At 45.3% G+C, this 22,247-nt stretch overlaps 2 protein-coding genes across 4 annotated transcripts in view; both read left to right on the top strand.

Moving 5' to 3' along the window:
• LOC114138004 (spectrin beta chain, non-erythrocytic 1) overlaps positions 1-18,617 on the top strand; it is an 82,262-nt gene extending 63,645 nt beyond the window's left edge. For 2 of the 3 annotated variants that reach the window (XM_028006952.1, XM_028006951.1), the window contains 17 exons: positions 359-583; positions 1,482-1,571; positions 1,783-2,061; positions 2,835-2,965; positions 3,031-3,235; positions 3,763-4,137; positions 4,356-4,442; positions 7,555-7,712; positions 7,784-7,922; positions 9,172-9,256; positions 9,328-9,524; positions 9,600-9,688; positions 9,981-10,035; positions 13,902-14,098; positions 14,527-14,700; positions 15,797-15,839; positions 16,465-18,617. In XM_028006952.1, coding sequence (XP_027862753.1) covers positions 359-583; positions 1,482-1,571; positions 1,783-2,061; positions 2,835-2,965; positions 3,031-3,235; positions 3,763-4,137; positions 4,356-4,442; positions 7,555-7,712; positions 7,784-7,922; positions 9,172-9,256; positions 9,328-9,524; positions 9,600-9,688; positions 9,981-10,035; positions 13,902-14,098; positions 14,527-14,700; positions 15,797-15,839; positions 16,465-16,671 — 2,736 coding nt within the window. In that variant the 3' untranslated portion in view covers positions 16,672-18,617. Of the gene's footprint in view, positions 1-358; positions 584-1,481; positions 1,572-1,782; positions 2,062-2,834; positions 2,966-3,030; positions 3,236-3,762; positions 4,138-4,355; positions 4,443-7,554; positions 7,713-7,783; positions 7,923-9,171; positions 9,257-9,327; positions 9,525-9,599; positions 9,689-9,980; positions 10,036-10,802; positions 11,990-13,901; positions 14,099-14,526; positions 14,701-15,796; positions 15,840-16,464 lie in introns of those variants that run through there. The other variant, XM_028006953.1, reaches the window with a different exon arrangement.
• A 2,508-nt stretch (positions 18,618-21,125) lies between these two features.
• LOC114137869 (echinoderm microtubule-associated protein-like 6) overlaps positions 21,126-22,247 on the top strand; it is a gene marked incomplete at its 3' end in the record, with an annotated part of 13,616 nt that continues 12,494 nt past the window's right edge. The window contains exon 1 of the mRNA XM_028006702.1: positions 21,126-22,123. Coding sequence (XP_027862503.1) covers positions 21,927-22,123 — 197 coding nt within the window. The remainder of the gene's footprint in view (positions 22,124-22,247) is intronic.

The raw sequence follows: 22,247 nt of genomic DNA, 5'->3' as shown, positions 1-22,247 counted from the left end.
TAACAGATCTAGAACGTTTTCAGTATCTACATCAATACGTCTTTAATATTCATCATGTTTCTTCATGTTAAATTTCCCCAGTAGATCATAAAACTTTAGTAAACGATTTATGCATTTTATCAAATCGTTTATCAATAGATCTATCAATCATTGGTTCTGCTGCTCCTTTAAATTGGTGAGCAGAACCTGCGGTTACATAATTCACACTCCTCTCTTCCTCACGTATCGTCTGGTTGGACTGAGGATCTGATGGAGGACGACTCTGGTTCTCCAGGTCAGACGCTGAGCAGAGAGTTTAACGCTGTTGGTCCTAAAACAGAGCAGCTGATGGAGCTTCCCTGTGCTCCTCCTCCTGCAGATGCTGGAGAGCCAGGTGGAGGTGCGTCAGAAGGAGGTGGAGGAGCTGCAGAAGCAGTCGCAGGCGCTGAGCCAGGAGGGGAAAGGTTCTGACGAGGTGGACGGGAAGCGGATCACCGTGGAGAACAAGTTCCAGACGCTGCTGGCGCCGCTCAAGATGAGGCGCGACAACCTGATGGCGTCTCGCGAGATCCACCAGTTCAACCGAGACGTGGAGGACGAGATCGTGAGTCCACAGTTCCTGTTCTGGTTCTGGTTCTGTTCATTTCCCGGTTCACTTTATCAACATAAAACCAGGAACAAACATAAAAGCTGCAACTACTTCTGTTTTCATAGAAGAAGAACCGAGTTTACAGTAAAGTTTGATATCAGAGTTTCACTTTAGAGAGAACCGCTGCTGTCAGTCTGGACCCCATGGTTCTGATGGTTCTGGTGGTTCTGGTTTCATTAAACCGTCAGGTTATACCCAGCAGAACCTTTTGCAGTTATTTATTGTATTTCTGCAGCCGATTTGTAAAGCAGGTCACAGTAAAGTTTCTGTTTAAGGTTCTGCTTCATGTCTGCAACATCGAACAGCAATAAAATCTGTTTTTAACGAAGTTATTAAATTTATAAATCATCAGGCTGGAGGATCGTCTGACATGCAGCTGATCATATTTTCTTCTTCTCCAGATTGTTTCCAGCTTTCAGCTTGTCGTTTTATTAATCTATTCAATCTATAAATAATAATCAGCTCTGGTATTAAATGATGTGAAGCAGTTTGTTCTGTAAGTTATGTTTAAAATACAGTATTTTACCATTAATATTGCACATTTATAAACAAAGAGACATTTATAATTTGAGAGGATCTGAGATTTTTTTAATAATAAAAAAAGTCAGAACTTTTAATAAGTTTTATTTCTAGTGGATCAAAGAGTCGATTTACTTTAACCTTTAAGAAAATATGATTCTATCAAATGAGGTGAATGGATTCAGGGCAGTGCTGTATCATCATGGTGATTATATCTGTTTTTATTTAATTCTCTGTATAAATGCTCATTGTTTTGTGTTTACTGGCGGCTGATTGGTTCTTAGTTTCTATGGAAACCAGATTGGATGTTTCTGACCTCCTGCTCTGTGTGCAGCTGTGGGTGGAGGAGCGGCTGCCTCTGGCCACGTCCACCGACCACGGACACAACCTGCAGACGGTGCAGCTGCTCATCAAGAAGAACCAGGTAACCTTTGACCTCTCACCAGGAAACATTTAATAACAACCTGAACAGATGAAACACGACTCCTGTAGCACATCTACAGAGTTTAACAGGAAACTACAGGAAACATGATGCAGTGAGCTGAACCCATACTGACCCAGAGTGTGTGTGTGTGTGTGTGTGTGTGTGTGTGTGTGTGTGTGTGTGTGTGTGTGTGTGTCCTGCCTCCCTGCAGACGCTGCAGAAGGAGATCCAGGGCCACCAGCCTCGTTTTGACGACATCTTTGAGCGCAGCCAGCAGGTCCTGCGGGCCGGCAGCCCCACGGCCGAGCCGATCCGGCAGAGGCTCACCGAGCTGCAGGCGCTGTGGGAGCGGATCCGGAAGGAGACGGAGAACCGGCATTCCCGCCTCAGCGAGGCCCACGAGGCCCAGCAGTACTACTTTGATGCTGCGGAGGCCGAGGCCTGGATGAGCGAACAGGAGCTGTACATGATGTCTGAGGAGAAGGCCAAGGTGGGCGGAGCCAGAAAACACTTCCTGGTACCAGACATAGATCTATAGAGCTATATATATAGAGCTAATGACTCACTGACAGATATAGATCTATATATATAGAGCTAATGACTCACTGACAGATATAGATCTATATCTATAGAGCTAATGACTTACTGACAGATATAGAGCTATATATAGAGCTAATGACTCACTGACAGATATAGATCTATATCTATAGAGCTAATGACTCACTGACAGATATAGAGCTATATATATAGAGCTAATGACTCACTGACAGATATAGATCTATATATATAGAGCTAATGACTCACTGACAGATATAGATCTATATATATAGAGCTAATGACTCACTGACAGATATAGATCTATGGAGCTATATCTATAGAGCTAGTGATTTACTGTTATACAGATATAGATCTATTTATCTATCTAGATAGGTAGCTGTAGATCTATTTATTTCTAGATGATTTATTTTCCTCCAGATCCTTTTTTTCTTTATTTTTCATCCTTTTCTTGAATCTTTTTAACATTTTTTCTTTATTTTTTCCGTTTCTCCAGATTTTGTTTCTTCTTTGTTTGCTTTTAAATTTTCGGTAAATTTCCCGTCTTTCTCTTTTCCTTTCACTTCCTTGTTCTGGTTTCGGTTCCTTCTGGGCGTCGCTGAGTTCTGGCGGCTCGGTTCAGCAGAGAGGACTCGGTCTGACCTCTGACCGGGTTCAGCATGCTGTCTGACCTCTGATCAGCCCCTCTGACCTCTGACCCCTGTCCAGGATGAGCAGAGCTCGGTGGCCATGCTGAAAAAGCATCAGATCCTGGAGCAGGCGGTGGAGGATTACGCCGACGCCGTCCATCAGCTGTCCAGCACCAGCCGGGGCCTGGTGGCCGCAGGACACCCCGACAGGTGAGGCCGCTCGTTAGCCCCGCCCCCTGCAGAGCGAACCCTGACCCCGTGTCGTCCCTCCGCAGCGAGCGCATCGGCATGCGGCAGTCGCAGGTGGACAAGCTGTACGCGGGGCTGAAGGACCTGGCGGAGGAGCGGCGCGGGAAGCTGGACGAACGTTTCCGTCTGTTCCAGCTGAACCGGGAGGTGGACGACCTGGAGCAGTGGATCGCCGAGAGGGAGGTGGTGGCCGGGTCGCACGAGCTGGGCCAGGACTACGAGCACGTCACGGTGAGAGACCAGCTCTGCTGACAAATGAAACCTAAACTGCTGCAGTCTGAGGTTTCCTTCTGATAAACTTAATATTTTACTGTTTTAAAAGTTAATTTAATCGTCTGTACAACTGAAAATGATTCATTTATCACAAAAATATTGAAATAGAAACGGAAACCAGGAGATTTTCCTCCATTTTAGCTAGAATAAGATATTTTGAAAGTTTTTTAACATTTCTTGAGCTTTGTTAACTATTGAATGTTAAACTGTTTTCATGAGTTTTTATTGGTTTTTCTTTGATTTATAAAAAGTCTGTGAATGTGTCTGATATTTGAGCAACATTTAAACAACCATCAAGAACAAAACAATCAAGATGTTTAAATCATTTTCTCTGAAACTTTTTTAACTTTCATTGTTAGAATCAAAGCAAAACAAATTTAACAGCATTTCTTTAGTGTTTTAAACTAAACATTTTAATGTGGAAACATGAGTATTAATGTGGAATATGATCTACTGCTTCATCCTGTTGACCTCTGACCTTTCAGATGCTGCAGGAGCGTTTCCGAGAGTTCGCCCGCGACACGGGGAACATCGGTCAGGAGCGCGTCGACGGCGTCAACAAGCTGGCGGATGAGCTGATCAACGCGGGCCACGGCGACGCGGCCACCATCGCCGAGTGGAAGGACGGGCTGAACGAGGCCTGGGCCGACCTGCTGGAGCTCATCGACACGCGCACGCAGATCCTGGCCGCCTCCTACGAGCTGCACAAGTTCTACCACGACGCCAAGGAGATCCTGCACCGCATCCTGGACAAACACAAGAAGCTGCCGGAGGAGCTGGGCCGCGACCAGAACACCGTGGAGACGCTGCAGAGGATGCACACCACCTTCGAGCACGACATCCAGGCGCTGGGCACGCAGGTACGCTGGAGCCAGGGAGCCTGGCAGCTAGGGAGCATGGCGCCCGGAGGACCTGGCGTCCAGAGAACCTGGCGCCCGGAGGACCTGGCGTCCAGAGAACCTGGCGCCCGGAGGACCTGGCGTCCAGAGAACCTGGCGTCTAGATAACCCTCACCCAACCTGTTAGTAAAGTAGAAACATGAAGGAGTTTGTTGAGCTCAGACCGGTTTGTCCTGCAGGTCCGGCAGCTGCAGGAAGACGCCGTCCGTCTGCAGTCGGCGTACGCTGGAGACAAAGCCGACGACATCCAGAAGAGAGAAGGAGAGGTGAGACGCCAGCACTCTGCTCCCTCATTAGACCAGAGAGTCTGAGATGTCTTAAAGAGACAGCGCCGCTGCTGCTCTCAGCGCAACGCATGCTGCACGGCTGCTGCTCTCACATCACATCAGCTCCTCCACAGGCCTGAAAAAGCCTCAGTAGCACAGATTACTTTAACTGTACCAGAGCCAGGGTTTAAAGGGCCGGTGTCGTGTTTTCCAGGCATAGAGGGACAATCTAGTAACTGTTACCTTCAGTTGTTGTAATATTAAATATAATTTAAAATAAATGTAACTTCCTGATTTATCGCCTTGAAATTGGGCCTCTGTCTCTTTAAGAAGCTCCTGCTCTCTCTGAAGCTCCGCCCCCAGGAAGTCGTCCAACATGGCTCCTCTATTAACCCTTTAATGTTTTTACCAGTGTCGCTCTGAGCAGCAGCTCCTGTAATGAACTCAGCAGCTGTTTGCTAATTGCTGCTGTCTAGTCTGGAGGAGCTGAGAGGGAGGAGCTGTGCCTTGGAGGCGGGGCTAGGTCCGCCCAGGTGTTTTGCAGCTGAATGGTTGCCATGGAGACTAAAGGATTCCTCAAACATGAAAGAATCAAAGCAACACTGCAGGTTTGATTCTGATGAGGGAAAAACTTTAAAACAGGAAGGAAGGATAGAAAATGTTGATTTTATATGATACCGGCCCTTTAAATGTTCCTCCTCACACACTGTGACATCACACAGGGAAAGGTCAAAATGCTGTAAATAACTGATCCTTACTACAGTTTGACTCCTGAACACAAAACTGGTAAAATGGTGAATATTAATTAAAAACATTCCATTTCTTGATCAATATTTAATGATCAATATGTCATCAGTTCTCCTCCTGATCAATATGTCATCAGTTCTCCTCCTGAACCCGAGTCGCTGTAGTTCTGACCATCTTGCTTTAACTTTTTCTGAAATCTCTTTGGATTTAACCGTTTCCTGAAGCTCCAGCTCCAGTTTCTGGTTCAGGTTTAAACTGGTTTAGGAAATGATTCCCAGTCTCACTGGGAGAGGCCTTGAGGTTCCTCCTGACCCGGTTCCCAGGTCGGAGCTCCGACCTGCTGTGGGAACATTTCCTCTTCCTGCTGATTAAACCGTCGTTGTGGTTTTAATCTGCTGGTTTTACGTCTGATGAGCCTGAGTTCATGATCACATCAACAGTTTAACTGGATTTAATTTAAACGTCCAGCATTAAAGCAAAATGTTCCTCAAGATTTTAGTTTAAATCCACTGAAAATTATTTATCCATTAAATCGTCTGATGACAGAAATAATTAACAGATTTACTGAATCAGCCTCGTCTCAGGCCCAGACTTTATCTGCACTGGGTCCTGGTTCTGGTTCTGGTTCTGGTCCAGGTCCTGGTTCTGGTTCTGGTCTACATGATGATCCAGGTCTCATTAACCCTCAGCACCATGGAGCCTCCACTTTACCCTGCAGTGGGCTGAACATCCTCATCCTTTGGTTCTGACCCGGACAGAACGATTCAGGCTCATCTGACCTAACATCAGCGGTCTAGTTAAAGTAAACTAGTTAGCATGTAGATAGCTGTGCATGGTTGCCATGGAAACCCTTTTGCTGTTCCAGTTAAACTTCCAAACTTCCTCGGTGTCGCGTCATTTTCCTTCCCCAGGGAACGTGGAGCTATTCAATAAGTTCCTCTAAAGATGATTATTTAGCATCTAATGGTTTCGTTTATTTTAAATTGTTTAATTTGTGAACATGGGATTATTTTCCTGCTGAGTAAATGTTGTGAATGTCAGATTATGCTGCAGCCGTCAGATTATTCTAAGTTATTCTGAGTTTTGTCCCACCAGAGGAGCCGTAGTTTCACCTCCATGTTTATGCCAGGCTGGTGTTTCCTGGATCCGACCCGTCTGGACTCTGCTGGTTCTGGTTATTCAGGCCAACGTGTTAGCGTGTTAGCATGTTAGCGTGTTGCTGCTGTGTTTTGACCGTCCCTGTGTGTCTCCCTGCGTTTCGCCCTGTGAGCCCAGAAGAGAAAGGGAGAGGTGAGACTCCGCCCCCTCTGGCTTTGCATCACTTGGCTGCTCTTCCTCTCCTCCTCTTCCTCTGTGGACTAAAATGAGCTCAGAAACATTTTAGTCGCTCTGGCTGAGCTCGTCTCAATCTGGGATCGTTTGTCTCGGTCTTCTCCACCCGGCTGGGCTGCTGAGAAGCTGAAAACAAACGTTCCTGCAGTAACAAGGTGAACGGACAGTGAAGCTGCGGAGGAGGCTCCATGGTTACAGCCTCCTCTTCATCACCCTTCATCACCCGGTCAGAAACATTGAAGCTAAACGATTTGACTTTATTAAAAATATGTTTTTACAGTTCAAACTGTCACATAACAGATTATGAGGCCGAATCTGTGAAAAGATCAGATTTCCTCACTGAAGAAAATCAACCAATCAGAGCCAGGAGGCGGGGCTTAGTGCTGTCAGTCATCCTTGTGTGCGTGCTGTTAAAGATGTTAATGGCAGAGCAACAACTTAAATACGAAATTGTTTATCCACCTTCATCAGTGGCTATGCTAACTAGTATTAGCATTCATGATGACTGCAGTGTAGCAGAGAACAAGGGGGAAGTGTAGGGTGATTGACAGCACTAAGACCCGCCCCCAGGCTCTGATTGGTTGTTTCTAGTTGGGCGCTGGGAGAAGGAGGGAGATTAATATTTACACAGATTGTCTCATAAAAAACTGTTACAGCAAATATGGAAAAAAATATTTTTCATAAAGTTCTGTAGCTTTAAGAGCCGTTCAGGTTCTGGTTCTGGTTGGATCCGGTTCCGGAGGTCACAGCTGGACTTTAGTCTCAGTGATGCTGACGGGACAGAATCAGCTTTAATTCAGGTGGATCCAGTGACATCACTTCCTGTTTAGCCTCAGTAGGCTAACGTTAGCTAGCTGCTTGTTTTCTGCTCAGAGCTTCTGCTGCACGACGACGGCGCTGGTTGAAGCTGGTTCCCTCCCTCTGTCCGCAGACATGTCCGCCGCGTCCTCCATGTCCTCCATGTCCCTCATGTCCCCCTCATTCCCTCCCCTTGCCGTCCAGCCGGCCCTCATGTCTCCGTCTGTCCCTGCAGGTGCTGGAGGCCTGGAAGAACCTCCTGGAGGCGGCGGAGGCCCGGCGCTCCAAGCTGCTGGACACGGCCGATAAGTTCCGGTTCTTCAGCATGGTGCGGGACCTGATGCTGTGGATGGACGACGTCATCCGGCTCATCGAGGCCCAGGAGAAGCCCAGGTAGGAGCCGCTCTGCCCGGAGGCATGCGGCCGGGCCCGCCGACCTCTGACCTCTGCCGCTGCGCCCGCAGGGACGTGTCGTCGGTGGAGCTGCTGATGAACAACCACCAGGGCATCAAGGCAGAGATCGACGCCCGAAACGACAGCTTCACGGCCTGCATCGAGCTGGGCAAGGCGCTGCTGGCCAGGAAGCACTACGCTGCAGAGGAGGTAGGCAGCGCCACCTGCTGGACAGCACTACGCTGTAGAGGAGGTAGACAGCGCCACCTGCTGGCTGATAGGAACAGGAAGCAGCTTCTGATATCCGTCTTTATTAAATATAAAAATCGTTCTGCACTGTAAAACTAAACTTTAGATTTCAGGTTCAGATTTTTATTTCTGTGGACAAAAAACTATTCAGCAAATTACAGTAAAACCGCAATTAATGTTTAACTAAATTTATGTTCCTTTAATCAAAATTACCTCCATCCATCCATCCATCCACCCACCCACCCACCATCCCTCCCTCCCCCGGTGGGACGTGCCCGGAGCACCTCACCAGGGAGGCGTCCAGGAGGCATCCTGACCAGATGCCCGAGCCTCAACTGGCTCCTCTCGATGTGAAGGAGCAGCGGCTCTACTCTGAGTCCCTCCCTGATGACTGAGCTTCTCTCTCTAAGGGAGAGCCCAGCCACCCTACGGAGAAAACCCATTTCGGCCGCTTGTATTTGAAGTAATTTTGATTACTTCAAAATATTGATTTTGAAGTAATCAAAATTACTTCAGATTAAAAGTGATTTTAATGTAAAACAATTAAAATCACTTAAAAAGACCTGCTATGACAATAGTAGTGTTTGACTGAACCCAATCAATCAATCAATCAATCAGGTTTAATTGTGAGCTCATTTCAGCAACAAGGTGGTTCAAAGTTCTTTACATTATAAAATACAAAGTCATAAATTAAACTTCATACAGTCGATAATTCAGAAACCAGAAACAAACGTTACTTTTTCTCAATCGTCTGAATCTTCGTTTCAAAATGTTGATCAGTGTTTGATCAGTTCTGGCTCTAAACCAGTTGGTGTCGCTCTGGGTTTACTGGATCTCAGGGTTTCTGCTGGTTTTCAGTTTGTAGGAGTTTATAGAACCAGAGTTAACCGGGTCAGGCCCGGTTCTGTTCTGGGTTCCTGGAACCATCCTGGATCAGGACATTTCTGTCTAAAGTCTCTGATCTCCAGCGACCATATGGACTCCAGTATGAACTCTGTTTACTGGTTTCTCCTCCAACCAGTACAACCAGTCTGCAGCCAGTAACACTCCAGTAACTGTTGATCTAACTCAGCAGTTTGTTGGTCTGTGTGGATGACCTTTGACCTCCTCTAAAGCTCAATGCTCTAAGACAGATTAAACCTCTGTGGATGGATTCCCAGTCGTCCCAGTCATCCCAGTTGCTCACTGTGTTTTGTGTTTCCTGCTGCAGATCAAGGAGAAGTTGCTCCAGCTGACGGATAAGAGGAAAGAGATGATCGATAAGTGGGAGGACCGCTGGGAGTGGCTGAGGCTGGGTGAGGCGCCCGACCCGTTCCGCCGGTTCCGACGGGCCCGGCCCGGTTCTGACCCCCGGTTCTGTCCCCAGTGCTGGAGGTGCACCAGTTCTCGCGGGACGCGGGCGTGGCGGAGGCGTGGCTCCTGGGCCAGGAGCCGTACCTGTCCAGCCGGGAGATGGGCCAGAGCGTGGACGAGGTGGAGAAGCTCATCAAACGCCACGAGGCCTTCGAGAAGTCCGCCGCCACCTGGGAGGAACGCTTCGCCGCGCTGGAGAGGCTGACCACGGTGAGGGCTGCCGGACCGGACCAGAACCAGACACTCGGAACCAGAACCGGACGCTCTGTCTGCTTCTCTGTCCAGATGGAGTTACTGGAAGTGAGAAGAAGGCAAGAGGAAGAGGAGAGGAAGAGGCAGCCGGCAGAGGCTGCTGAGGCTGCAGCCCAGAGCAGGTGAGAACTGGGAGAACTGGGAGGGAAACTGGGACATTTACTCTTTAAAAAAAAAAGACCTAAATGGTTTGATCATTATTTCACATCAGAGTTAACCAGCTAAATTAGAATAAAAATCTGAAGTTTTAATGTTTTACTTTAACAAATAAGAGATTTTGTTTCAGTAAATTATCACCAACCTGAAGGTTTAGTTTAGTTTAGACTCTGTGAAGCAGGAACCGTTCCAGTGTGTTAATATCTGTGTGTGTGTGTGTGTGTGTGTGTGTGTGTGTGTGTGTGTGTGTTTCTGCAGGGAGGGCGAGCCGGTGTCCCAGAACGGGCTGCCGTCTGACCAGGAGTCGCCCCGGGTTAGTTACCGCTCTCCTGCCTACCAGACATACAGCAGCTCCCTGCAGAGCCGCAGGGCCATCGCAGCTGCTGCAGCTGCTGCAGCACGGAGTCGGCCTCAGACATGATCACACACACACACACACACACACACACACACCCACACACACACACACACACACACACACACACACACACACACACCGCAGTCTGCAGAAACACTCAGCACTCCTCTGTGTCGCCTGGATTTCACTTCTAATGGATCATTTGCAGTCAGCCCAGCAGGAAGTGCATCACCTGCTACTTCCTGTCAGAGATCAGAGGAAACTTTAACAGATCAGAATATAAAACATCCAGACGACAATATTCACTTTATTTAGGACATTATGGATCAATTTTACTGCAGAGCAATCATTCCTTCAAAATGCATTTCCATTCCCAGACTCTGTAACTTTAGCTTTAGCATTAGCTCATGTTTTTAGCTTTAGCTCATGTTTTTAGCATTAGCTCATGTTTTTAGCATTAGCTCATGTTTTTAGCGCTGAGTTTGTCTCCTTGGCTGTGTCTAATTATTTAAACGTTTTGGGTCCTGTATACTTCCTGGAAACAGCATTCCTGTTTTACTCTGACAAATGTTAAAGGTGCTACCATGTGAACGGGAAGTGATGTCAGTGTGGTGTGAGTGCGACTGTGAGCGTCTGGTTTGGGACCAAAACCCCCCCCACACACACACACACACACACACACATCTTCATCCCTGTCCTCCTCTTCCTCCTGTCTCCCTCAGCTCGACCCGCCCGCCATCCTCTCCCCTCAGCTGCTAATGGCTCTGCTCGTTTACGTCATCATTTACAAACTCACGCTGTGGAACATGAACACCTGAACGCCTCGCAGAACATGAACACCTGAACGCCTCGCAGGGCTCAGCTCAGATTCATCCTGCAAAACTAAATGTAGAAAATCAACTAATTATCAGGAAATCTGATTTCTTGTTCTTGTCGTCTTAAATAAAATATATTAAAAGGATTTAGTTCAATTATTTACCTGATAAATCATCAAAATAAAGACAGATATGTTTAGAATTCAATATAAAATATAATCAATAACTTTTTAAATGATTAGTTTGTAAAAGATTGACATTTTAAAATCATTATTACTTTTGTGCTTTTATTTTGAAAGGTTAGTGGTTCCTGGCGTGTTAATCAGCGTCTGCATCGCCACACGTCATCATGTCTCTAACGCTCAGTGATCCTACACACATCTTCATCTTCATCATCCTCTGAGACTTTTGAACCTTCAGTTCCTCTGAACTGAATCAAAACTCAACTTTGATTCAGTTCAGTTTAGTTTCAGTTCATTAAGTTCAGAAAATAACTCTGTAATCCCGTTAATCTTCCTGAAACGTTTTCTCACTTTAATCTGTTTATTTCTCACCGTTTTGATCCGACGAAGCTAAAAATGGGAACTGGCCCTTTAAGTGACATCCAGCTGTTTGTCTGAAATAACATTTGTTTACAAATGAAGTCAATAATTAACGTTGTTGCTTGTTATATAATAATATTCTGAATTATGGGACGGTTCAGCAGAACCGGATCCTCTGCTGCGGCTTTACTCGACGTTTTCTCATATTTATTTATTTCTGAAGTGAAAAAAATATAAATTCATCAGATTTACAGGATTTATGACTAAAAAAGATGAAAACTTTAAACTTTTACTCATTTCTTCACATGTCCATCAATATATCGATCATTTCACACCATTCAGTCCCATTCTGTCCCCAGTGTTCCCAGTGTCCCACTCTGTCTCCCAGTGTCCCTCGGTGTGAGTGGATGGTTGCCTGTCTCTGTATTTTCAGTTGTTTTTATTTGCATCATGTCTTTCTGTCTCTTGCTTTGTCTCGCTGTCCGTCCGTCTCCAGACTAACACATTCCCAATAAACCCAGTCAGAACCAGTGTCCTCTCTGACCCGTCCTGGTTTGTCTGTCCTCGTGTCTCATCCATGTTTCTGTCTCTGGTTGATTGTTGCTCCATCAGTGGACGCTTCCTCCTCCTGGAGGTCAGAGGTCAACAATGCTTAGTGTTTCAGCTGCAGGTTCTGGATCAGAACCCGGTTCTGGTTCTGAATCATTTCTAAACAGTTTCAGTTTGAAACCAACAGATGCTCTTTAGATTTAATGTTTAAATATATTTTAATGTAATGATTAATTCCTGTTTTATGATAAAGATTAAAATCACCATTAAATAAAATTTTAAATTATATTTTACTAATTTTTGGTTCCACAGATTAATGACAGAAATAAATCAGGAATCAGATTATAGATCATATCTGATCATCTCACCTGACATTCACTGTAAAACGGTTTGAAATATTAAAAACTCAACAGAATTAATATTTTCATCAAACTCAGAATTTTCAAACCCATAAATTTTATTTTGAAAAGTTTAGTTCCTCAGTCTGTGATGCAGTTCAGTAAAAAGTTTCCATCAGTTTGAATCACATTCAAGAAGTAAAAGTTTTCTGGACCTGGTTCCTATTGGTTGATGGAGCTCAGGGTCAGGAACCCAGTTCTCCCAGTAAAACCTCCCAGGACCTCTCCAGACCGCCTCCCAAAGCTCCCAGGATCCTCCGGCCTTTGACTGGACCCTAATCTCCGTCTGTGACAGGGTAATGACCTTCGTTTGGAGTGGAGTGGAAACAAACCAATCAGTCCTCACCACAGCTCCCAGTTTGACTTCCAAGCAATTTACTGGTTGATTGTTTGAGATGGTTTGATGTGACCTTCCTCTGCCGCGCCGCCGCTTCTCTAACGCTGAGCGACCTGGTGGTGGCGCCATCATGCTGTGGGATGTGTTGCAGTGATCCAGCATGAACCAGAGATCAGTGCATGTGACCTCAGAATAATAAAGCTTTGATCTGCTTTGATCAGGACGCCATGATGATGATGATGATGATGATGATGATGATGAAGTCCAGATTGAGGCTGGGAATGACGGGACTGATCCGGTTCCGGGTCAGAGGGCAGCAGGAAGTTGGTCTGTTGTTGGTAGGAAGTGATGAAAGTTGGCGTCAGCCAATCAGGAGGCGTCTTGCGGCGTTTTGAGGAAACGAGTCGGCGGTTTTAGAGAACAGCTGTGGAAACGTTTTCCAATATTCAGATTGATTTTAATGCGTTTGATCAGTTTTGGTTTAATGGAAACGCAGCTGCTGGCCTGAACCAGAGGAATAAAGTTTTATTGTTTAGTCATTTTTGTTTTCTGTCTGAATGGCTGATTTTAGCGCCTCCTGGTGGTGGAAATGAATCAAACCCAGAGTTGTTCCCATTAGAAAGTCCAGTAAACATCATGGATAAATGAAATGTTTGGAGAATTAGTTTGAATTTCCCTTTTCAGGATCTCCAGCTGCAGGCCGTCTGGTTTCTATCTGCTGAGAAATCTCTGCTTTCATTCAGGATTTGATTTCATTTAAAATTTTACATTTTTACATAATTTCTAAAAGTTTCTTTCAGCGAGTAACGTGCTGACTAATGATCAGAATTGGTTTTATTAATCAGTTTGAATTTCAGTCAAGTTTTAAACTAAAGTTTTATATTTTTGTGACGTTTTTTGATCCTCGTTCAGGTTTATTTTCCTTATTTAATATTTATTGTCAGATCTTCCTAAGGAATGGACGGGATTTCTTTAGTTGCTCCAGGTTCATCTGCTAGCATAGCGCCTATGTTAGCATTAGCATCTCTGTTAGCATTGGCATCTTTAGCGTCTTCCCAGCCTGTGATTGTTTTCTGCTCTGCATGTTGATGCTATACTGACTGATCTGCAGCTGCTGTGACCTCTGTGACCCCTGTGACCTCTCCACCGCGCCGCGTTGACTCTGCCCCTCTGGTTGCAGGAGAACGTGGACGAGGCGGTGAACGGGGTGTCGGAGCGCAGCCCCGCGGGGTCGCCCGGCGCCGCCCGTAAGGCCAAGCCCAGCCAGGCGGCGACGCTGCCGGCTAAGAGCCAGCAGGACGGCGCCACCTCTCTGCTGGAGGCCTTCCTGCACCGCAAACACGAGTGGGAGGGTCACAACAAGAAGGCCTCCAACAGGTACACACATTTTAATTGTTTTTAATGTTTATCTTTTTAAGACGTTTAGGTTTAGTTAATAATAACACATAATTACCAAACCATGTTTTCAAATGTTCTGTCAACTTTAAACATTATTTAACCCAAAAACCCGTTAAGCTGCAGGACGACTGAGATCAGCTGGTTCTCTGGAGGAAACTTTTACAGATTATTTTTACACTGACGACAGATTTCTAATCTATAAATTAATAATCTATAAAAACACATCCAGCATTCAGAATATGTTTAAAAAACTTTCAACATATTAAACAAGCTGCTCTGATAAACCTGAATATCATCAGCAGAACGATGAACAGGAAAAAGTTCTGGTTCTGAGCCCAGATCTGTACCCGGTCCTGGTTCTGGTTCTGAGCCCGGGCGTGTACCCGGTTCTGATTCTGTCTCCTCAGGTCCTGGCACAACGTGTTCTGTGTGATCAACCAGCAGGAGATGGGTTTCTATAAGGACCAGAAGAGCGCGGCGCAGGGCGTCCCCTACCACAGCGAGATCCCCGTCAGCCTGAAGGAGGCGCTGTGCGAGGTGGCGCTCGACTACAAGAAGAAGAAACACGTCTTCAAGCTCAAGTGAGTTTCAGAGTCACATTAATGAAACCAACAATTATCATCATCACTGATCAGTGGGAGATACTCAGCTGCAAATGTATTTATTTATTCCCTTTAAGAGACTTTAAATGTAATAAAATCTGCATCATAACCTGTTTATAGCTGAACTTCTCATATCTCTGGTTTAAAAAGAGAACAGTGTCAATAACAAGGCAGGTGAGGAAATGTTCAGACTCCATGTTTCATTTCATCCGTCTGTAAAACAAACATGTTTACATCTTCATGTTTCATACAGCAGTTATTAAAGATGAAGCTCAGAAAACATCAGAATGAAACCAATAAAACAAGGAACGAGTTTAAATCTGCAGAGACTCACAGGAGCAGCAGAAAGCAGAACCTTCAGGTTTAACATCTATTAATGCAAAAGGGAAGTTTGATCCATAATGAGGGATCAGAATAAAATGCTTTTAATTCAGCTGGATAAACCAAATAAACCAGTTTGATGGAGCTGTGATAATAAATTCAGCAGATTCCCTGAAATCTGGAGTTTTAATGATGAAGTTTCTCCTCCACATGGTGATGAAAGTCTCTTCATGTGTCCAACCAGCTCCTCCAAGATTTCATGATTGTGATATTTTTAGAAATATTTGCAAAGAATTTAGTGATTTTTTAAATTCAGGGTTTATATAAAGGAGAGAAAAGATGGGAAATAAAATAAAACCCAGATCTGACAGAAACATCGTTAAGAACTTAAAACATGATGGTTTAGCATGAAGTCGGCCGAGGCAGCAGGGGAAACGCTGCCACCTGTTGGTGGGAGTAGGCATCACTTAAAGCCCAAACCCTTTCTGACTGTTTGCAGTTTCTTTACAATAAACTCAATTTATGCTTCAGCATGAAAAAATACAGGGATGATCACAGAATTACAAAACGCTGCAGTCGTGTCGCCTGGTAACCAATCTGCTCTCTGCATGTTCAGAAAAACTTTCACTGGATTGGTGATGAAATTTAAACGTCACATTTGAGATAAATCAGATATTCCTGCTGCAGCTGAAAGTTTCTGCAGTCGTTGTTTTTCCCTCTGTGAATCCTGACCTTCATGTCTGACGCTCCGCAGGCTCACTGACGGGAACGAGTATCTCTTCCAAGCCAAAGACGACGTAAGTAGCAAACTAAAACTCCTTCACATCGTATTTAACTTGTTCTTCCATCTGGAGGAAAATGTTTTTCCTCTGACAGACAGGACTACTGGGTCGGACCGCCTGGTTCTGGAAAACTGGGAATACTTTCAGTTTTGGTGATTTTTAGTCGGTCAGTTCCTCAGCCCTCCCTCTGATCAGTAATTCATAAAGTGAGACTTGTTCGTTACCAATATTCTGTTTTCACATGAACGTTATTTTTCCTGCTAGATCAGCTTAAACAGAATCAAGAGTTTTCCGTCTAAATGAGACATAAAACCCACAGCAGCTAAATGAGCTGCAGCCAGAGTCCTGACCAACACCAGGAAACGGATAATCTACTGGTCTCTGGTTTCTCTTGAACTGGGCTAACTGGGCTCTATGAGACGCTTTAATATCTAGTCACATATAAACCTTGTTCCCACCGGGGTCCAGACTAACTCCACGTTAGTCCAGACTAACTCACTAAAGGTGAGGCCATTTAGTTTCTCCTCAGGTCTGGAACAAACTCCCTGGAAACCTGAGCTGTTCAGTGACTGTTGGGTTGTTAAACAGGTTACGCTAAACTAAAAGCCTGTTTTTGAGTGACTTCCCTTCTTTCCTCCAGGAGGAGATGAACTCCTGGATCTCGGCCATCGTGGCGGCCGCGGGCTCCAGGGTGGAAGTGACGCCCAGCAGCCACAGCACGCCGGCCCCCGCCGCACGCGCCCAGACGCTGCCGGCCACCGTGGCGGCCTCCACCGCCGAGTCCAGCCCGGGAAAACGGGAGAAAGACAAGGAGAAACGCTTCAGCCTGTTCAGCAAGAAGAAGTAGACGCTCCTCTCCTCTTCCTCTCCTCCCGTCCCGCGGCTGTTTGGGGTCTCTCCTCGTTGTCCTCGTTCATCCAGCTCCTAGCAGCTGAAGCTCAGAATGTAGATCTGTCTCTTTAGTCCATCCTGATGATGATTCCTAACATTTCCTGATCCCAAACAGCCTTCCTTCCTCCTCCTCCTCTTCCTCTCAAAGCGTGACTCCAGCATGCCAGCTCCGAGCCAAAACTCTCCACTCTGTGCCTCTCAGCCGTCCGGTGGCCCAGAGTTCCCGCTCAGCTGCGGCGCGGCGGGAACCGTTGCTAGGAGGGACAGAACCACCGCCAGCGTGTCGGCAGCTGCTGTCCTACGGATACGATCACCGCCTGGAGGAACTCCCGCTCCGTTTTCCTTCCTGCTGTCTCTCGTCGTCCAGCTTCTCGTGTTTACGCTCCCGGTTCTCCTGGACGTCGTCGCTCGCTCCGGTCTGGCTCCATCCTCAGCCGTTTCTGCGAGGCCTTGTCTTTGCAAGATGCCGTGTATCCCTGTGTAGAGGGGAACCTGGAGCAGGGCGGGGTCCGCTCCGGATCCGCTCCGGACCCGCATGCTGCTGCTCAGCCTGGGCTAAACTGGGCTAAACCGGGCTAAGCAGCTGCTCGGGGCCGTCTAATTCCTGCAGCAGCGTGAGCGCCACCCGGCCCTGCTTCATCTGTATGTATAACTTGTGTATAACAAACTGTTTAAAATAAACTTGTGTTTAATTTCTTCACTTATATTAGTACTAATATTATGACCAACCGTGATAAGCTTCAGTGATTTCTGTATGAAGGAGGAAACCGAATGTTTAATCAGTTTTCCAACAATCAGTCAGGTTTCTTTTCTACTTTATTTCTGAAACATTAACCTCTGACCTTTGTTTAGTTTTGTGTCTCAGAGTTAATCAGTCTGAGGTTTATTAGTCTGGAGTTTGAAGATGTTCTATAAAGTAACTTTAAGCTGTTCAGTGGATTCTTTATGTCTGGAAGTGAATGTCGCTCGTTGGCTTCAGCTCCGTCGTTTAAAGTGAAACCTGTTGGAGCTTCGTGTGGACGCTTCCGTACGGAGCTTCATTCATGACAAAAGTCACTCATTTAAAATGTCAAATTGATCAGATGTGGAAAAAGATGCAACATTAAAATCACTTATTGACTCAGTTTCCCACAATTCTGCTCGTTTTAACATGTTTTTGTGTGGGATGTGATTTATGGTCCACATTATAAAACAGTTAATTTGATAACAATCAAAATTATTTCCTCAGATTTCCATAGTAACCACCATAACATTGATGATTTTTAAAACATGTTTCCAAATGAAGAATGTTCATGTTTGTTAGAAAATTATACATTTTGGATTTCTGGTTGGTGGTGGGAGAATATTTTTTCTATGAAAAAGACTCTTTGGAAGAATCTCACAGAGAAGCGGTTCTCCGGCCTGCAGGGGGCGCTTCAGGCAGCAGCTGATGGTTTCAGGCCTAAAATGGCTGATTACCAGATTTTCCTCTAAAAACTACAAACTGATCAAGAAGAAAAGTTATTAGATTTGAATGTTTGGGCCTAAATGTTTGACGTTTGTTTCAGTGATTTTGTCATTAATGGAGTTCCGTACAGCCTGAATAGAGTTGGTGTAAAGCAGCAGGAATGAGGCCGAACAGGTCAAAGGTCAATCATTATTTTGGGGGGGGGGCTGCTTCATTTTTTATTATTTTGTGCTAAAATCTGGCAGTTTGATAAATACTGTGCATTTCTCTGTCACTGTAACCATAGTAACCAGATATTTCTCCATTCTGCACAACGTTGGGGTAGGTGGGTGGGGGTCATAGGTCATAGGTGGGTGTGATGCGGACCGGGGGTCACTGCTAGTTGGATCTGCACTGTAGATTTCTCTCCCCCTGTTACATCTGTGCAAAAAGCCATTAAAAGCTTTTAAAACTAAGAAACTCCGTTTGGTTCCTGGGTTCAACTCAGAGGAGCAGGAAGGAACGGCACCAAGCAAGTAAGTAAGTAAGTAAGTACACCTTAGACCTGTCAGGTCAGACGGCCCTGACCTCACCGAAACCAAACAGCTGATCGACAACAGAAAGAAGAATTAACGTGTTGGGATGGCCTAGTCAAAGTCCAAAGCTTAACCTGATAGAAATGCTCATTAAAGGTTCTTTTCTATTTTTTAACCCAACACATATAAATGTTTACATTAAATAAAAAAAACACTTTTAGACTTAATTTAGTTTCACCCAAATGAAAACTTCCTGTTATCATTTAATCTGATTTAATTTAATCTGATGACCTGAGAATTTATTAATTATGACATCACAGCAGGAAGAAATAATTTAATTCTCTGAAACATCAGCAGATAATTTTTAGTAAATTTTGACTCGGATCAAACATGAAAAATTAGTTTTAAATTTAATTTCTTTGCTTTTTTGTTTTTGATCAATTAAAACAAAATCAAAACTTTTTTATATTTCAAATATTAAAATCAGATAATTTGTCACCTTGTTTACACTGATAATAAAAACAGGATTAAATGTTTTTAATAATCTGATTCATTTGAATTTTGATTCTGTTGCTTCTCTGCCCGCTCGGCGCACAGCGCCTCCTGCCGGCCACCGGCTGGACTTGTAGTTCACTTGTAGTTTACTCCCATCATGCACTGCGTCCTGCTGTTTAGTATCTGCGCGCGCAGGTGTTGCAGCCACAATCTGGCCTTTCAAAGTAAAGGTTCGTCAGTTGACGTAAAGCATCAGAATTTAATCCGAACCTTCAGCCGGTGGACGGTTCCGGTTCTGTTCGGGTTAATAATGATTCTTTAGTTCTTTTTCACATCTAGTAAACTGTTCATGTGACTGTCAGACAAGTAGAACCTGAAAAAGACTAAATGTTTTGAAATAATTTGATTAAAGAACAAAAACGGACAAGAGGCCGGATTTTTTTAAGGTCGTGCTCAATCAAGATCAGCTCTGGGCTTTGACTAGACCACAGGTGTCAAACTCCAGTCCTGGAGGGCCGCTGTCCTGCAACGTTTAGATGAGTCTCTGCTGCAGCACCTGAACAGAATAATGAGGTCATTAAGGTTCTGGAGAACCGGTCCGCACCAGGAGGTGATGAGGCCGTTTCATTCCAGCGTTTTGTACCTGAGGCTCATCTAAAACCTGCAGGACAGAGACTGGAGGCCTGGAGTTTGACTCCGGACTAGATCACTTCAGATCCTTCATTTCTGTGTTTGAGCCGTTAATGTTTGGACTTTCTGAGTTCTGGTTGATCTGAATGTTTTCCTCCAGGAGTTTCTGTTAGAAACCAGAACTCAAATAGGATTCATCCAGAACCTGAAGCAGCACAGCAGCCCAGATCACCACTCTGCCACCACCATGTCTGGCTGTAGGTAAAATGTTCTGGTTCTGAATGTTGGGTTCGCTTTACACCAAAACCTTCCAGAAAATCCGTCTCTTCAGTCCACAGAACGTTTCCTCTCCCTGTTTTCATTTGTTGCTCTTCCAGCTTCAGTTTCACTCTTAATTCTCTGCAATCAGGCCTGGACGTTTAAAATGAAATTAACTCTTAATTTATCAGGCAGGGCCGTTATTTGTCCTCAGGTTGGGTTGGAAACTTTTTAGATTTTAATAAATAAAATCATCATTTAAAATATGATTCATTTATTTGATATATTTTTGTTATTTTAAACTTAGTTTGGTTAAATAAAATATTTAAATGGTAATTAGGCAAAAACGTTTTCCGGACTATAAGCCGTTACTTTTGGACCAGGCGGCTTTAGCCCGGTGCGGCTTTTTCTTCAACCACCAGGGGGCTCTGCAGCAGGAAGTGAATCATTGGAAGTCAAAGAAGAAAGCGCTGATTTTCATTTAGAACAAACTCATGCTAGCAGCAGGAAGGACGGAGAAATTTTCTCAAACTCATCCCAGGGGAGGAAGTTGATATGATTCAGATTTTTAGCTCAGCGTGAACGAAATGATGGTTCGGCGTTGGAGACGCAGCAAAGGGCGAGCGGCGGAGATCCCAGCGGCTGGTAGCCCGGTGCGGCTTATATATGAACGTTTCCAGTTTTTAAAAACGAACTTTGTAGTTGCGTCTCATAATGAGGTGCGCTTTATAGTCCAGAAAATACGTAATAAATAACTGAAACCGAAATAATTTACTGTTAGAAAATTAATGTTTCTTTTTGGTTTTTTGCCTGGTAAAATATTTTTTCCCTTTCGTTTTTAGAAGTTTATTTTAAAAAAATAGCTGCATGTGATTCAAGAAAAAGGTTAAATAAAAATTTAAATAATAATACAAAACCTCCTAGTTATTTTTTAACTAATTCATAAACTCTTGCAATAATTACAGGTTTTATTTTTTTTAGTTGTGTTTTTCTCGAACCTGCAGGATTTTTTAATTAAAAATTATTTTTTTTACTTTTATTTTTAACAACCGGATGTGCGCGCGTGCGTGCCTCTGAAGGCGCGTGCCCGTCAGCGAGCCCACCAGCTCTCCATCAGTCCGCTCAGGGAGGGTCTCCACCGGACCAGAACCTACGGTCCGGATCCGAGCTGCGGTCCGGCTGCGGCTCTCAGGGCGCGGCAGCAGCGGGGCGATGCGCTCCTCAGGCCGGGAACCAGCGCTCATCTCCGGGTGCTGCTCTGCTCCTCTGCCCGCTCAGCGTGCTCCATCTGCGGGGATTAAACGTTGGTCTGTGCCGCTGCCGGTCGCTCCGGTGGTTCCCGGCGGACAGCCGCCGCCTCCGGGGCTCCGTGGGTGATTTTCTGCTCCGGTTCCCCGGTGGGGAGGATGTGAGCCGGGATCCGGGAGGAGCGAGCGCCGCTGGGGGAGAGGATGAGGATTATCCCGCAGTGGGATTATATTTCCAGGATCAGGAATCTGGACGGGAAACAGGAAAACCGGAATTCCTCTGATTCAGGAAAAAGTTGATTTGATGAGGAGGATGAAGATGATGCTCCAGAACTTCCTCTGGCTTCAGATCAGAAGTTTGTTTCCGTCCAGAACCTGACCCGTTTACCATGACTGGAGGAGCCAGACTGGACCTCGGTTCTGGTTCCGAGACGATCCACTTCCTCCTTCTTTCTCCTCCGAACTTTAATCTGATTTAAGTGAAACATGGTGAAGAATAAGAGGAAACTTTTTCACTAGAACCAGAACCAGAACCATCTTCACTGACAGAACTCTTCATCCGGTCCAGATCCAGAGTCACACCCAGAACCAGAACCAGAACCAGCAGGGCCGGGCCGGCATGTCGGAGCGCAGCGCCCCGGGCTGCCGCCTCAGACTGGACTGGGTCTACGGGTACCGGGGCCACCAGTGCCGGAACAACCTGTTCTACACGGCCGGGAAGGAGCTGGTCTACTTCGTGGCCGGAGTGGGCGTGGTCTACAACAGCCGCGAGCACAGCCAGCGGTTCTACCTGGGCCACAGCGATGACATCATCAGGTAGACACCTGGATAGATAACGTGATTATTGATTATTGATCCTGCAGATAATCCTATTGATGGAAGAATCAGTTTCTGGTTCTGATCAGATTTTAAGACAAAATTAAATTATAATTCAGTAATT

The sequence above is a fragment of the Xiphophorus couchianus genome, chromosome 22 (assembly GCF_001444195.1).
Source record: "Xiphophorus couchianus chromosome 22, X_couchianus-1.0, whole genome shotgun sequence".
NCBI classification, from domain to species: Eukaryota; Metazoa; Chordata; class Actinopteri; order Cyprinodontiformes; family Poeciliidae; genus Xiphophorus; species Xiphophorus couchianus.
Note: the sequence above shows the minus strand (reverse complement) of the source record. Positions and strands in the feature narration are given on the sequence as shown.